This window comes from Stegostoma tigrinum, chromosome 1 (genome assembly GCF_030684315.1).
Source record: "Stegostoma tigrinum isolate sSteTig4 chromosome 1, sSteTig4.hap1, whole genome shotgun sequence".
In the NCBI taxonomy this organism is placed as follows: Eukaryota; Metazoa; Chordata; class Chondrichthyes; order Orectolobiformes; family Stegostomatidae; genus Stegostoma; species Stegostoma tigrinum.
In genome coordinates, this window is record NC_081354.1 from 188747111 (window position 1) to 188762548 (window position 15438).

Genomic DNA, 15438 nt, shown 5'->3' on the forward strand with positions numbered 1-15438 from the left:
TCATTTTCACCATGGACGTCCAGTCCCTATACACCTGTATTCCGCATGCAGATAGCCTCAAGGCCCTCCACTTCTTCCTGTCCCACAGGCCCGACCAATCCCCCTCCACTGACACCCTAATCCGCCCAGCTGAACTCGTCCTCACCCTCAACAACTTCTCCTTCGATTCCTCCCACTTCCTACAGGCTAAGTGGGTGGCCATGGGCACCCGCATGGGCCCAAGCTATGCCTGCCTCTTTGTAGACTACATGGAACAGTCCCTCTTCCGCACCTACACTGGCCCCAAACCCCACATCTTCCTCCATTACATTGATGACTATATCGGTGGCACCTCTTGCTCCCCAGAGGAGCTCGAACAGTTCATCCACTTCACCAACACCTTCCACCCCAACCTCAAGTTCACCTGGGCCATCTCCAACACATTCCTCACCTTCCTGGACCTCTCAGTCTCCATCTCAAGTAACCAGCTAGAAACTGATGTCCATTTCAAGCCCACTGACTCCCACAGCTACCTAGAATATACCTCCTCCCACACACGCTCCTGCAAAATTTCCATCCCCTATTCCCAATTCGTCCACCTCCACCGCATCGGTTCCCAGGATGAGGCATTCCACTCCCGCACATCCCAGGTGTCCAAGTTCTTCAAGGACTACAACTTTCCCCCGGCTTTGGTCGAGACGCCCTTGACTGCGTCTCCCACATTTCCAACAACACATCCCTCACACCCCGCCCCCGCCACAACCACCCCCAGAGGATCCCTCTTGTTCTCACACACCACCCCACGAACCTCCGGATACAACGCATCATCCACCAACACTTCCGCCATCTACAATCCGACACCACCACTCAAGACATTTTTCCATCCCCACCCTTGTCTGCTTTCCGGAGAGACCTCTTTCTCCGTGACTCCCTTGTTCACTCCACACTGCCCTCCAACCCAACCACACCCGGCACCTTCCCCTGCAACTGCAGGAAGTGCTACACTTGCCCCCACACCTCCTCCCTCACCCCCATCCCAGGCCCCAAGATGACCTTCCATATCAAGCAGAGGTTCACCTGCACATCTGCCAATGTAGTATACTGTATCCACTGTGCCCGGTGTGGCTTCCTCTACATTGGGGAAACCAAGCGGAGGCTTGGGGACCACTTTGCAGAACACCTCCGCTCGGTTCGCAATAAACAACTGCACCTCCCAGTTGTGAACCATTTCCACTCCCCCTCTCATTCCTTAGACGACATGTCGATCATGGGCCTCCTGCAGTACCACAATGATGCCACCCGAAGGTTGCAGGAACAGCAACTCATATTCCGCTTGGGAATCCTGCAGCCCAATGGTATCAATGTGGACTTCACAAGCTTCAAAATCTCCCCATCCCCCACTGCATCCCAAAACCAGCAGCCCAGCCTGTCTCTGCTTCCCTAACCTGTTCTTCCTCTCACCCATCCCTTCCTCCCACCTCAAGCCGCACCTCCATTTCCTACCTACCACCTCATCCCGCCTTCTTGACCTGTCCATCTTCCCTGGACTGACCTATCCCCTCCCTTCCTCCTCACCAATACTCTCCTCTCGACCTCGAGTCAAATCTCTCTAATGACAGAACCAACTGTCTGCTGGGACTATGGTTACTTTACCATTCTTGTCAACATCTTCTGCATTCTTTCCAATACATTCATACCCTTTCTATAGTGTCCACAATACTCCAGCTGAGGTCACACACACAAACACACACATGCTCTCTCTCTCTCACACACACACAAACACACACAATTCTACCTATCTTCTTTTCTCTCCATCTTTGGTCCGCCTCCCCCCCTCTCCCTATTTATTCCAGTTCCCTCTCCACATCCCCCTCTCTGATGAAGGGTCTAGGCCCGAAACGACAGCTGTTGTGCTCCTGGACACCACCCCCAGGCCTCCTACCCTCCCTCGACCTCTTCATCTCCAACTGCCGTCGAGATATTAACCTCCTCCAGGACTTCCAATTCCCTGGCCTCCAACACCTCATTTTCACCATGGACGTCCAGTCCCTATACACCTGTATTCCGCATGCAGATGGCCTCAAGGCCCTCCGCTTCTTCCTGTCCCACAGGCCCGACCAGTCCCCCTCATCCACCCAGCCGAACTCGTCTTCACCCTCAACTGATCTTTCGATTCCTCCCACTTCCTACAGACAAAGGTTGTGGCCATGGACACCCGCATGGGCCCCAGCTATGCCTGCCTCTTTGTAGGTTACGTGGAACAGTCCCTCTTCCACAACTACACAGGCCCCAAACCCCACCTCTTCCTCCGTTACATTGATGACTGCATCGGCGGCGCCTCTTGCTCCCCAGAGGAGCTCGAACAGTTCATCCACTTCACCAACACCTACCACCCCAACCTCATGTTCACCTGGGCCATCTCCAACACATCCCTCACCTTCCTGGACACCTCAGTCTCCATCTCAGGCAACCAGCTTGTAACTGATGTCCATTTCAAGCCCACCGACTCCCACAGCTACCTAGAATACACCTCCTCCCAACCACTCTCCTGCAAAAATTCCATCCCCTATTCCCAATTCCTCCGCCTCCGCCGCATCTGCTCCCACGATAAGACATTCCACTCCCGCACATCCCAGATGTCCAAGTTCTTCAAGGACCGCAATTTTCCCCCCACAGTGATCGAGAACGCCCTTGACCGCGTCTCCCGCATTTCCTGCAACACATCCCTCACACCCCGCCCCCGCCACAACCGCCCAAAGAGGATTCCCCTCGTTCTCACATACCACCCCACCAACCTCCGGATACAACGCATCATCCTGTGACACTTCCTCCATCTACAATCCGACCCCACCACCCAAGACATTTTTCCATCCCCACCCTCGTCTGCTTTCCGGAGAGACACTCTCTCCGTGACTCCCTTGTTCGCTCCACACTGCCCTCCAACCCCACCACATCTGGCACCTTCCCCTGCAACCACAGGATATGCTACACTTGCCCCCACACCTCCTCCCTCATCCCCATCCCGGGCCCCAAGATGACTTGGGGACCGCTTTGCAGAACACCTCTGCTCGGTTCGCAATAAACAACTGCACCTCCCAGTCGCGAACCATTTCAACTTCTCCTCCCATTCTTTAGATGACATGTCCATCATGGGCCTCCTGTAGTGCCACAATGCTGCCACCCGAGCGTTGCAGGAACAGCAACTCATATTCCGCTTGGGAACCCTGCAGCCCAATGGTATCAATGTGGACTTCACCAGCTTCAAAATCTCCCCTTCCCCCACCGCATCCCAAAACCAGCCCAGTTCGTCCCCTCCCCCCACTGCATCCCAAAACCAGCCAGCCTGTCTCTGCCTCCCTAACCTGTTCTTCCTCTCACCCATCCCTTCCTCCCACCTCAAGCCGCACCTCCATTTCCTACCTACTAACCTCATACTACCTCCTTGACCCGTCCGTCTTCCCTGGACTGACCTATCCCTTCCTTACCTCCCCACCTATACTCTCCTCTCCACCTATCTTCTTTTCTCTCCATCTTCGGTCCGCCTCCCCCTCTTTCCCTATTTATTCCAGAGCCCTCACCCCAGCCCCCTCTCTGATGAAGGGTCTAGGCCCGAAACGTCAGCTTTTGTGCTCCTGAGATGCTGCTTGGCCTGCTGTGTTCATCCAGCTTCACACTTTGTTATCTTAACGGAAAAAGCAAACAATGATAATACAGTCAATGTGATTTATCTGAATTATCAAAAGACTTCTGATAAAGAGCCCCACACTACTCTAATGAATTCGGTCAGTAAACATGGTAGAACAGATTACTAGCTGCCCTCAATGCAGGAAAGTAGTGAATGGGACTGAAGAGTAGTTATTAAAGTGGGAGAAAGAAGAGGGATGGTCTTCCAGGCGGTTCATTTCTGAACCACTGATGGTCACGATTTACATTAATGGTTTGGACTTTGAAATCAAAAATACAATTTCAAAATCTTTACTCAGAGAGTAGTAAGGGAATGGAACGCTTTTCCTGCAACGGTAGTAGATTCGCCAACTTTAGGTCATTTAAGTCGTCATTGGGTAAGCATATGGACGTACATGGAATAGTGTAGGTTAGATGGGCTTCAGATCAGTATGACAGGTCAGCACAACACTGAGGGCTGAAGGGCCTGTACTGTGCTGTTATGTTCTATGACTCTATGATAAATTGTGCACGAGAGACTGTGAAGGACTGCAACAGATTAGAGAACTTTAACGCATTTGCAGAATGGTCAAGTAATTGCCAAATGGTGTTCAATACAGACTGATGTATCATTTTACGTGCTGGTAGGAACAATGGGTAGTTCACTTATTTCAATATGCAAGTCGAGGTAAGGCATAGAAACAGAGAGATTTTGGAGTTATGACCTAATAACTAATTTTATTTGACTGTAGTTATCAGAAACAGTTGCTTCAAGCCCTGCAGTGACAAGGCTCATCTGGCATGGACATAAGTAAACTGTCCCACTGATGCAGTGTGCAGTGCGCAGTACAAACTTTACATTTTAAAACAAGCTGGAAAATCCACACGATTGGTAATGCTTATGGCAGGACTGGTCACATTTATTAAAAGCTGATAACTTACATACACTCATTGTCAGCTGAACAGTCTGAGTACAAGCTTGCCCCGAGTTATTCATATCCACGAGCAAATGTTTGATTTAATAAACACCTAAATATCTGCGGCCAAATATGAAAAACATTTTATAATTCAATTACAGAGCACTTTCAACAGAACCTTCCCTTTTGCTTTCCAATTAACTCACACGATATGGGTGCCACTACTGACAAGGATGGGACTACTCATCCATTCCACAGCTGCCAGGGTAGAAGTGACCAGAATTTGATTCGCTGCTAATGGTTCCAATATACTTTGGGTCATTTCTGAGAACAGTTAAGAGTAATTTGATGTGGATCTGCAGTGGATACATCAGCCAGAGAAAGTAAGGATGGCAAAAATGTCCTCCCCAAAAGACATTTAGTAAATCATTTCTTTCAAATCACAGTCGCAGTTTCATGGAAACAGTGGTGAGATGAGCTTTTTATTTAAAATGTTCTTTAAACTGCTGTGGTACAACTTTAATTTGTCTGTTCTCCTTTCAATCTGTGGGATTATCAGTCTTGTGACATAGTCATTATAGCTGCCAGATTAGCTATTTAGTAACAGCAATATCAGTGATCATTCACAATGAGTTTCTGCCTCAAACGGGGTAAAGACTATACAGAAATGATCTCTCTGCAGTGGGGAGGCAAAAAGTAAGAAATGAAAAGAAAGACTGTGTAGGTTACAAAATCTGTGGCTACGGAAATCAAAATATAGAATCCCTACAGGGTGGAAGTAGGACATTCAGCCGATTGAATCCACACCTACACTCCGAGCAGCACCTCATCCAGACCCAACCCCCCAACCCTATCCCTGTACGCCTACATTTCCCATGGCTGATTCACCTAGCCTGCACATCCCTGGATACTACGGGGCAATTTAGCATGGCTAATCTACCTAACCTGCATGTGTTTGGAGAGGCAGATATGAGAGGTTAATCAACTGGCATTCTGCGATGTATAGCCCCTGTTAAATTGCCCAGGTTCTGAAAGCCTGTGCTTTCCTGACAATGTCTCTAGCACCTGGTCTTTTGCACGATCACATCCTTCAGCACTTACACCCGGACGTAACGAATAATCTCACTCAGGTCATATCCTGTCACTGCAAAGGCATTTCCCTCAGGATCACAGAACTTGGCTCCACATATCTGAATGTCAGTTATGCATTCTGTGTGCTCATGCTCCACCTGACAAAGAAAGATATCCTGTTACATTCTTGGCTCACAGCTGGAGAGAACACTTCTTGCTCAGCAACTTAAACTTGCCTTTGTACTCGATGGATGTCTCAAATAATTTGTCACACTGCTATATCCTTGTTACATCAAGCCTCAATATAGCCAGCACCTCTGTCACACTTGGCCCTCAATCACAGACCAGGCCTCAGTGTTACACATGGCCTTCAGTCACAAACCAGGCCTCAGTGTTACACATGGCCTTCAGTCACAGACCAGGCCTCAGTGTTACACATGGCCTTCAGTCACAGACCAGGCCTCAGTGTTACACTTGGCCTTCAGTCACAGACCAGGCCTCAGTGTTACACTTGGCCTTCAGCCACAGACCAGGCCTTAGTGTTACATATGGCCCTCAATCACAGAGCAGGCCTCAGTGTTATATATGGCCCTCAGTCACAGAAAAATGAGAGGTGACTTGCAGTGTAGTTTCATCTTAGAGTAGGATGATAGGTCAGCTCACCATCGATGGGCCGAATGGCCTGTACTGTGTTGAACTGTTCTATGTTCTAGATCATGTGGCCCCTCAACTCTCTCACCAAAAATATATGCTGCCTACACTTTCCTGCACTAAGCCCACAATTCCTTGCTTCTGATCTGCTCTTCGACAGTGTTTATCTGATGAGTCCAGTTCAACTTCTGGTTAATGGCAACCCCAAGACTGTTGATAGCGGGAGATTCAGCAAAGAGAATGCCACTGAATGTTGGGGGGAACAGTTACATTGTCTCTTCTTTGAGACGTGAATATTACTTTCCACTTGTCAGCCCAAGCCTGGATATCATCCAGGTCTTGCTGTATTTGGACATGGATTACTTCCAAATCTGAGGAATTGTAAATAGAGCTGAACATTGTGCAATAATCAGAGAGCATACACCCTTGTGATCTAATGATGGAGGGAAGATCATTGATGAAGCAGCTGAAAAGGGTTGAGTTTACAATATGACCGCAAGGAACCCTACAAAGATGTCCTGGAGCTGAGCTGGATGATCTCTATCATCGTTCTTTGTGCCAGGTATGACTCCAATCAGCAGAGAATTTTCCTTGATGCCCATTGACGCTGGCTTTGCCAGGACAATTTTAGTGCTGCAATTGTTCAACTGCAACCTTGATCTCAAGGCTAGCTTTTGCAGTACTCAGTGCTTTCAACTGTTTTTGATATTTGAATCGAATTGGCTGGAGATCTGTGAAGCTGAGATCACTGGGAGAGGTAGAGATGGATCATCCGCTCCGCATGTTTGGTTGAAGATTTTTGCAAATGCTTTAAAATGATCTTTTGCACTGATGCATCGTGCACCTCACCAATGCGAATGAGGACATTGTGGAGCTTCCTCTAATGAGTAGTTTACAACTGGATGTGCCAGATCTGCAGAGCTTATCTGTTGGTTATGGGAGTGCTCAGCTCTATTGCTTTCTGCTTTTGTTGTTTAGCACACATGTGGTGCTGTGATGTAGCTTCAGATTGACCTCCCCTTTAGGTAGATCTGATGCTCCTCTGCCATGCTGTCTTGCACTCCTCCTCACACCAGGGTTGATCACCTGTCTTTGCAGATTACATTCGAGTACAATTCAACTGCTGCTAATGGCCCACAGCATTTCCTGGATGCCCAGCCTTGACTTGCTAGAAGATAGCAAGGACTGCAGGTCCTGAAGAAGGATGTAAATCCAAATTTTCTGCTTCTCTGATGCTGCCTGACCTGCTATGTTCCTTGAGTTGCTAGATCTGTTTGAAGCCCATTTCATTTAGTTTGGTGATAGTGCCATACAACACGATGGGCAGCATCCTCAAGGTGAAGATGGGACTGTCTCCATAAGACTGTACAATGGCCACTCCTACAGAAACTGTCAGAGACAAATCAATGGAAAGGATGAGCTCAAGTATGTTTTTCAGAAACAAAAAACAGAAGTTGCTGGAAAGGTTCATCAGGTCTGGTAGCATCCATGAAGAAAAAATATCAGCGTTAATGTTCTGAGGAAGGGTCACCAGACCTGAAAAATTAACTCTGATTTTTCTTTTTCTTCACACATGCTGCCAGACCTGCTGAGCTTTCCCAGGAACTTATATTTTTGTTTCCTATTTACAGCATCCGCAGTTCTTTCGGTTTTTATCAAGTATGTTTTCCCACTTGTTAGTTCCCTCACAACCTGCAGCAGACCCAATCTAGCAACAATGTCCTTTAGGATTTGATCACTTTGGTCAGAGGTGATGTTGCCAAGCAATGCTTGATGATGGACATTGAAATCTCACACCCACTGTTAATTCTACGCTCCTGTCAGTTCTTCCTTGAAGTGAAGTTCAAAATGGAGAGGCACAGAATCATCAGCTGAGATTGGGAGATGGGCAGGATGATGACCAGAAGGTTTCCTGATGAAATGAGGTGAATCTCACGGCAACTCCCTCCTCCGTGTCATTGTGCTGCTATTTCTTCCGGGTCCGTGTTGTTGGTGGGACGGAACTTTACAAGGCACAAGTCAGGAATGTGACAGAATACTCCACTTACCTGATGGGTACAGCCCCTGTACCCATCCAGGTAAGCCAACTTGATTGACTCTTCATCCCCAAACACTGATTCCCTCCGCCACAGCAGCAGTGGGTACCATCCAGATGATGTTAAAAAAGCTAAAAATTAAGAATTAAACTGGACGGATGACAAGGCACTAAAAGCAACAATGACAAACAGCCCTGTGGACCCTGCAAAAGCCTCCTCCCTGACATTTGGGGGCTAGCACTAAAATTAAGGGAGCTGTCTCAGACACATTCAGCAACAGCCTAACTTATATTGTACCTTGAAGCCAATATCCCAGACATCACCATCAACTCCCTGAGTGGATTTTTTTGTTCATTTGAGGCTTCTGGTTGTCCCTAGTTGCCCTCAAAAAGGTGGTTGTGAGCTGCCTTCTTGAACCGCTGCAGTTCGTGTGCTGTAGGTGGGCCGACGATGCCCTGAAGAAAAGAATTCCAGGATTTTGGCACAGTGACACTGACGGAATAGTGATATAGTTTCAAGTTGGGAGGGGCTTGGAGGCTTACTTGGATGTCATTCTGGTGTATCTGCTGGCCTTATCCTTCTAGGTGGAAGTTGGTCATTGGTTTGGAAGATGCTTATAAGGATCTATGACAAATTTCTGTGGTGCATCTTGTAGATTGTACCCAATGTTACTACTGAGCGTCGGTGGTGGAGGGAGTGGATGCTTGTGGATGTGGTACCAATCGAGCGGGCTACTTTGTCCTGGATGGTATCAAGCCTCTTGAATGTTGTAGGAGCAGAGAGTTTTCCCCCAACTCTGGTTGATTCCAATTTTGTGCAGGCTCCTGAATGCCACATTTGGTTGAATGCAGCCTTGATGTAAAGAGCTGTCACTCTCAACCCACTCCTGGTAATCGGCACTTTTGTCCAAGTTTGAAGCAAGACTGTAATGAGGTCAGGAGCTGAGTAGGCCGGTCCCAATAGCTGCTGTGGTGGGATTTGAATTTTGGTTCCCTAAGCATTTCCTCAGTCACTGGTTTACAGTGTCTGGCAATAACACAACCATGGTTTTTTGGCAAATGCACAAAGCTCTTTGCAGTTTCCACAGGGAAAAATCACATGCTAAAGGGTAGAACTGCTAGGCTGATGGTGTACACACAAGTTCTTTCCTTCAGGGAGGTGGGACCACACACTCCTCCTCTTCTTTCCACCCACTTCACTCCAGCACTAACTCATCCTCCCATTCTCAATGTTAGTTCTTCACTGAGCTAAAAGGGGCCACAAAATGTCTTGGTATTGAGGAGGTCAAAAGGACAGATCGACAGACCTAATCAAGGAGCTGGCAAGGGTAGATTGGAGAAATATTGGCAAGAGTCTTCGGCTACTATCAGTGGTCCTGCCACAGGAGGCTCATGGAACTCAAGTACAGTCCAGGATACTTTACGTATTATATCAATTGGAGAAGACAGCGAACTTCCCTGAAAACTAAGAAGTTCGGTAAAATCAGTAGGGCCGTCTGCAACATAGCGTTTTGGAGCTGTGCGGAGCCACTGAATGGACACTAATTTTAAACCTGGATAAATCTATTGTTTGAGTGAGTGATAATGGGAATAATGGAATCTGTTGTTTGGTTTTGTTTAATGGAGCACTCAAGAACACTACTTACCTCAATGGTGTTAGACTCAGAGTTCCGATAGATTCTCCAAATCCTGAGAAAAGAATCCTCAGCTCCTGACAGTAGCTGTTTGGAAACAGAGATGTTACCACATGGTGAAGTGAACTGGCAAATTACGTTACAGATTATATCAACAGAGGTGCAGTAGCAGACATTTAAGGTGATTCTTTCTTATTCATTCATGGAGTGAGGCGGGGGACGAGTTGGCCTAGTGGTATTATCACTGGACTGTTAATCCAGAGACCCTGACAATGTTCTGGGGACCCAGGTTTGAATCCCACCACAGTAGATGGTGGAATTTGAATTCAATAAATATCTGGAAGGAAGAGCATATCAGTTTCACTGATCCCCTTTAGGGAAAGAAACTGTCATCCTTACCTGGTCTGGCCCACATGTGACTCCAGACCCACAATAATGTGGTTAACTCTGAACTGCCCTCTGGGTAATTAGGGCAATAAATTAGGGCAATAAATGCTGCCTGGCCAGCAATGCCCTCATCCCATGAATGAATAAAAAAAAGGCATCGCTAATTTATTGCCCATTCCTAATTGCCAAGAGAGCAGTTAAGAGTCAACCACTTCAGAATAAAACAGTGTAACGAACATAGAACATAACAGTGCAGTACAGGCCCTTTGGCCCTCCATGTTGCGCCGACCTGTGAAACCAATCTGAAGCCCATCTAACCTACATTATTCCATTATCATCCATATGTTTATCCAATGACCATTTAAATGCCCTTAAACTTGGCGAGTCTACTACTGTTGCAGGCAGGGCATTCCACGCCCTCACTACTCTGAGTAAAGCACCTACCTCTGACATCTGTCCGATATCTATCACTCCTCAATTTAAAGCTAAAGACGGCCCTACTGATTTTACCCTCCACACCAGGCGACATCCTGGTGAACCTCCTCTGCACCCTCTCCAAAGCATCCACATCCTTTTGGTAATGTGGTGACCAGAACTGTACACAGTACTCCAAATGTGGCCGAACCAAAGTCTTATACAACTGTAACATGACCTGCCAAGTCTTGTACTCAATACCCCGCCCAATGAAGGAAAGCATGCCATATGCCTTCTTGACCACCCTATTGACCTGCATTGCCACCTTCAGGGAACAATGGACCTGAACACCCAGATCTCTCTGAACATCAATTTTCCCAGGACTTTTCCATTTACTGTATAGTTCGCCCTTGAATTTGATCGTCCAAAATGCATCACCTCGCATTTGCCCGGATTGAACTCCATCTGCCATTTATCTGCCCAACTCTCCAGTCTATCTATATTCTGCTGTAATCTCTGACAGTCCCCTTCACTATCTGCTACGCCACCAATCTTAGTGTCATCAGCAAACTTGCTGATCAGACCACCTACACCTTCCTCCAGATCATTTACGTATATCACAAACAACAGTGGTCCCAGCACAGATCCCTTTGGAACACCACTGGTTACAGGTCTCCAATTTGAGAAACTCCCTTCTACTACTACCCTCTGTCTCCTGTTGCCCAGCCAGTTCTCTATCCATCTAGCTAGCACACCCTGGACCCCATGTGACTTCACTTTCTCCATCAGCCTGCCATGGGGAACCTTATCAAATACCCTACTGAAGTCCATGTATATGACATCTACAGCCTTTCCCTCATCAATCAACTTTGTCACGTCCTCAAAGAATTCTATTAAGTTGGTAAGACATGACCTTCCCTGTACAAAACCATGTTGCCTATCACTGATCAGCCCATTTTCTTCCAAATGGGAATACATCCTATCCCTCAGTATCTTCTCCAATAGCTTCCCGACCACTGACGTCAGGCTCACCGGTCGATAATTACCTGGATTATCCTTGCTGCCCTTTTTAAACAAGGGGACAACATTAGCAAGTCTCCAGTCCTTTGGGACCTCACCTGTGTCTAAGGAGACTGCAAAGATATCTGTTAGGGCCCCGGCTATTTCCTCTCTCGCTTCCCTCAGTAACCTGGGATAGATCCCATCCGGACCTGGCGACTTGTCCACCTTAATGTCTTTTAGGATACCTAACACTTCCTCCTTCCTTATGTCAACTTGACCTAGGCTAAGCAAATATCTATCCCTAACCTCAACATCCGTCATGTCCCTCTCCTTGGTGAATACCGATGCAAAGTACTCGTTAAGAATGTCACCCATTTTCCCTGACTCAGCGCATAACTTTCCTTCTTTGTCCTTAAGTGGGCCAATCCTTTCTCTAGTTACCCTCTTGCTCTTTATATATGAATAAAAGGCTTTGGGATTTTTCTTAACCATGTTTGCCAGCAATATCTCATGTCCTCTCTTAGCCCTCTTAATCCCTTTTTTCAGATTCGCTCTACATTCCCGATATTCTTGCAAAGCTTCGTCTGTCTTCAGTCGCCTAGACCTCATGTATGTTTCCTTTTTTCTCTTGGCTAGTCTCACAATTTCACCTGCCATCCATAGCTCCCTAATCTTGCCTTTTCTATTCCTCATTTTCACAGGAACATGTCTCTCCTGCGTGCTAATCAACCTCTCCTTAAAAGCCTCCCACATATCAAATGTGGATTTACCTTCAAACAGTTTCTCCCAATCTACATTCCTCAGATCCTGCCGAATGTTCGTATAGTCGGCCTTCCCCCAGTTTAGTACTCTTCCTTTAGGACCACTCCTATCCTTATCCATGAGTATTGTAAAACTTACGGAATTGTGGTCACTATTTCCAAAGTAGTCCCCTACTGTAATATCAACCACCTGGCCGGGTTCATTCCCCAACACCAGTTCCAGAATGGCTCTTTCCTGAGTTGGACTACATACATCCTGCTCTAGAAAACCCTCCTGGACACACCTTACAAATTCTGCTCTGTCTTGCCCCCTAACACTGAGTGAATCCCAGTCAATGTTGGGAAAATTAAAATCTCCCAACACCACCACCCTGTTTCTCCTACACCTTTCCATTATCTGTTCACATATTTGTACCTCTATCTCACGCTCGCTGTTGGGAGGCCTGTAGTACAGCCCCAACATTGTTACTGCACCCTTCCTGTTTCTGAGTTCTACCCATATTGCCTCACTGCTTGAGTCCTCCATGGGGCCCTCCTTCAGTGCGGCTGTGATATCGTCTTTGACCATTACTGCAACTCCTCCACCCCTTTTACCTCCCTCTCTATCCTGCCTGAAGCAGGGATATCCTGGGACATCTAATTGCCAGTCATGCCCTTCCCTCAACCAAGTCTCAGTAATAGCAATAACATCATACCTCCAGGTACCGATCCAAGCCCTAAGCTCATCTGCCTGATCTACTACTCTTCACGCATTAAAACAAATGCACCTCAGACCACCTGTCCCTTTATGTTCATCATCTGCTCCCCGACTACTATTCCCTTTAGTCACACTGACTGCATTATCTAGTTCCCTACAGGCTTTCATTTCTACCTCCTTCCTGTCCAATATTTGGTTCCCATCCCCCTGCCACATAGTATGTCAGAGGGTACAGGGTCTCAGAGTGTTCATGGAAGATTGAATTTTTTCAGTACTGTAAATCTACAGAACTACGGATGCTGAAAATCAGAAATCAGCAGGAATGGCAGTATCTATGGAGAGGAAGCAGAGCTAACTTTTCAAGTCCAGTGACCCTGCTTCAGAACTGAACCTGCTGAATTTTTCCAGCAATTTCTGTTTTTGTTATTGTTTTTACTGCAGTGGTTTATGATAAATGGAATAAACATTGAGTGATATGACCTTATTTTTGGCTCAGGATAATCAAGGATTTTATATAGATTAGTAAACCCAGAGCCAGAATATCTGGGCAATTCAGAGGAGACCTGAAGCAAAAAGGATATTTTTCCGAGAAAAGAGCAGAACAGTCAGCAAAAGGCCAGTTACCACAGTACAAAAGTTTAGATTTTGCAGCTCCTAGGTAAGAGATCTGCAGGTTATTAAAAAGTTGAGAAAGCTAAGAGTATTTAAGCTATCAGTTTTGAGAGTATTTATCCATGATGACTTTACAGTTCACAGGACAGAACTTGGGAGAATCAGCTACACAAACTGAAAGGTTTTATAAAGAGAGGGTAATTTCTCTGGCTATGAATCACTGAAAAGTGATGGTTTTGGGGAGTAAATTAAAACTTTGGATGTGAGTTTGCTCGCTGAGCTGGAAGGTTAGTTTTCAGACGTTTCGTCACCATTCTAGGTAACATCATCAGTGAGCCTCCAATGAAGCGCTGGTGTTATGTCCCGCTTTCTATTTATCTGGTTAGGTTTCCTTGGGTTGGTGATGTCATTTCCTGTGTTGGTGATGTCATTTCCTGTTCTTTTTCTCAGAGGGTGGTAGATTGGCTCCAAATCAATGTGTTTGTTGATGGAATTCCAGTTGGAATGCCACGCTTCTCGGAATTCTCGTGCATGTCTCTGTTTGGCTTGCCCTAGGATGGATGTGTTGTCCCAATCAAAGTGGTGTCCTTCCTTATCTGTATGTAAGGATATGAGTGATAGTGGGTCATGTCGTTTTGTGGCTAGTTGATGTTCATGTATCCTGGTGGCCAGCTTCCTGCCTGTTTGTCCAATGTAGTGTTTGTCACAGTTCTTGCAAGGTATTTTGTAGATGACGTTTGTTTTATTTGTTGTCTGTATAGGGTCTTTTAAGTTCATTAGCTGCTGTTTCAGTGTGTTGGTGGGTTTGTGGGCTACCCTGATGCCAAGGGGTCCGAGTAGTCTGGCAGTCATTTTGGAAATGTCTTTGATGTAGGGGAGAGTGGTTATGGTTTCTGAGCCCGTTTTGTCTGTTTGTTTGGGTTTATTGCTGAGGAATCAGCAGCCTGTGTTCATTGGGTACCCATTCTTTTTGAATACGCTGTGTAGGTGATTTTCCTCTGCTCTGCGTAGTTCCTCTGTGCTGCAGTGTGTGGTGGCTCATTGGAATAATGTTCTAATGCAGCTTCGTTTGTGGGTGTTGGGATGGTTGCTCCTGTAGTTCAGTATTTGGTCCGTATGTGTTGTTTTCCTGTAGACGCTGGTTTGAAGTTCCCCATTGACTGTTCGCTCTACTGTGACATCTAGGAATGGCAGTTTGCTGTTGTTTTCCTCCTCTTTTGTGAATGTTATGCCAGTAAGGGTATTATTGATGGTCTTGAAGGTTTCCTCTAATTTGTTTTGTTTAGTGATGACAAAGGTGTCATCTACAAAGCGGACCCAAAGTTTGGGTTGGATGATTGGCAGAGCTGTTTGTTCGAGTCTCTGCACTACTGCCTCTGCTAAGAACCCTGATATCGGAGATCCCATGGGTGTACCGTTGGTTTGTCTGTAGGTTTTGTTATTGAAAGTGAAGTGGGTGGTGAGGCATAGGTCCACTAGCTTGATGATGTTGTCCTTGCTGATGAGGTTGGTGGTGTCTGGTGTATGTGTCTTCTGTTCTTCTAATAGTGTCATCAGTGTTTCTTTGGCCAGGTTGATGTTGATGGATGTGAACAGGGCTGTTACGTCAAAGGAG

At 46.6% G+C, this 15438-nt stretch overlaps 1 protein-coding gene across 3 annotated transcripts in view; it reads right to left on the reverse strand.

Annotated features, from left to right (window-relative positions):
* Window positions 1–4545: 4545 nt before the first annotated feature.
* wdr54 (WD repeat domain 54) overlaps window positions 4546–15438 on the reverse strand; it is a 90894-nt gene continuing 80001 nt past the window's right edge. For all 3 annotated transcript variants that reach the window (XM_059650762.1, XM_059650757.1, XM_059650756.1), the window contains 2 exons: window positions 9963–10037; window positions 4546–5788 (listed from right to left, as the gene is read on the reverse strand). In XM_059650762.1, coding sequence (XP_059506745.1) covers window positions 5657–5788; window positions 9963–10037 — 207 coding nt within the window. In that variant the 3' untranslated portion in view covers window positions 4546–5656. The remainder of the gene's footprint in view (window positions 5789–9962; window positions 10038–15438) is intronic.